This window comes from Perkinsus marinus (assembly GCF_000006405.1).
Source record: "Perkinsus marinus ATCC 50983 genomic scaffold scf_1104296966134, whole genome shotgun sequence".
Lineage (NCBI taxonomy): Eukaryota > Perkinsozoa > Perkinsida > Perkinsidae > Perkinsus > Perkinsus marinus.
The window spans coordinates 1-1,123 of NW_003204049.1; the positions used below are offsets into that span (position 1 = coordinate 1).

The window sequence follows — 1,123 nt, forward strand, 5'->3', positions numbered from 1 at the left end:
CTGTCCCTTGTATATGCGTTCGTGTCCCCGTGACATGTCCCCGTGTCTCAAGAGCACTATTAAGCTCGGAAACGGTGGAATACATTAATGATCATCATCATCATGGTAGAGGTTCGAACGGTTGTGAACCCTGCTGTCCCTGCTTCCCCTCATCACCATAACACATCTCACTCTTCCAATACGTACTCTGACTATCTCTAAATACTTCCATAGCCTTGTCATGAGCTCGATAGAAGCCATGCTTACTAGCACTGTACGTAGCCGTCCTGGGTCTAAAGATGGATCTATTCCCTAGCCGGTCGTCGTCGTAGCCATTGTGATGACTGACCTTCCATTCTGCCAATAACTTACTGCCCATCCCTGCATCCTCTCATCCCACATAATAGAATCATTACTACTCTTATGAGAGGGACGAGCATGGACTCTACCACTACCCTTCAACTCTTCATAGAACTTCTTGGCTTCCTCCTTTGACCATTTGATACCAAACTTCTTTACCTATTCAGAGGTCTCGGGTTCAATCCGTGCTGCCAGCATCTTACCGGGAAAGGCTTAGCATTGAGTTTCTCATGTTCATACCAATAAACTTCCCAACACTCAGAATAATCATCCCATCGTATGTTAGGATCTGGACTGTCGTAATAGTCATCATCCAGTGTTACCTATCACTAACTGTCTAAATGTAACATCTCATTACACTACGATCGTCTACATTCAATAACAGCACAAGTTCCGAACATAACGTTCGAGCAGCAGATCTAATATCTCTATTCATATAGCTACCTACTTACCACCTACTACTGGCTCTATAACCCACTACTTCATTGCTTACTTCGATACATTCATTACAAACTGCTACAAGGACTCCAATCAGTAATCAGTGCTAGCCCGAATGTGGAACTTCAGATGATGATGATGATTAATCGCCTCTCTCGTGTACCTCCTTTATTCTCTCCAAATGAACTGGTTGATATCTATTTGCATTAGCTGAACGGAAACGATTACCGATACCCCAACGGAAGACTCGCTGATGAACTCCTTCTGTTTTAATATAATCTGATTTACGTAAGACTTTACCACAATACCGAATTGGACTTATCCTCATCATAATAATAATGATCCA

At 42.7% G+C, this 1,123-nt stretch overlaps 1 protein-coding gene across 1 annotated transcript; it reads right to left on the reverse strand.

The window, feature by feature from the left end:
* Nucleotides 1-328: 328 nt before the first annotated feature.
* Nucleotides 329-662, reverse strand: Pmar_PMAR028096 (hypothetical protein; the record flags this gene model as incomplete). Its single annotated transcript, XM_002769302.1, has 2 exons — nt 329-498; nt 543-662. Coding segments are annotated over 2 exons (290 nt in total), but the record flags the coding sequence as incomplete, so codon positions are not given.
* Between the last annotated feature and the right edge of the window lie 461 nt (nt 663-1,123).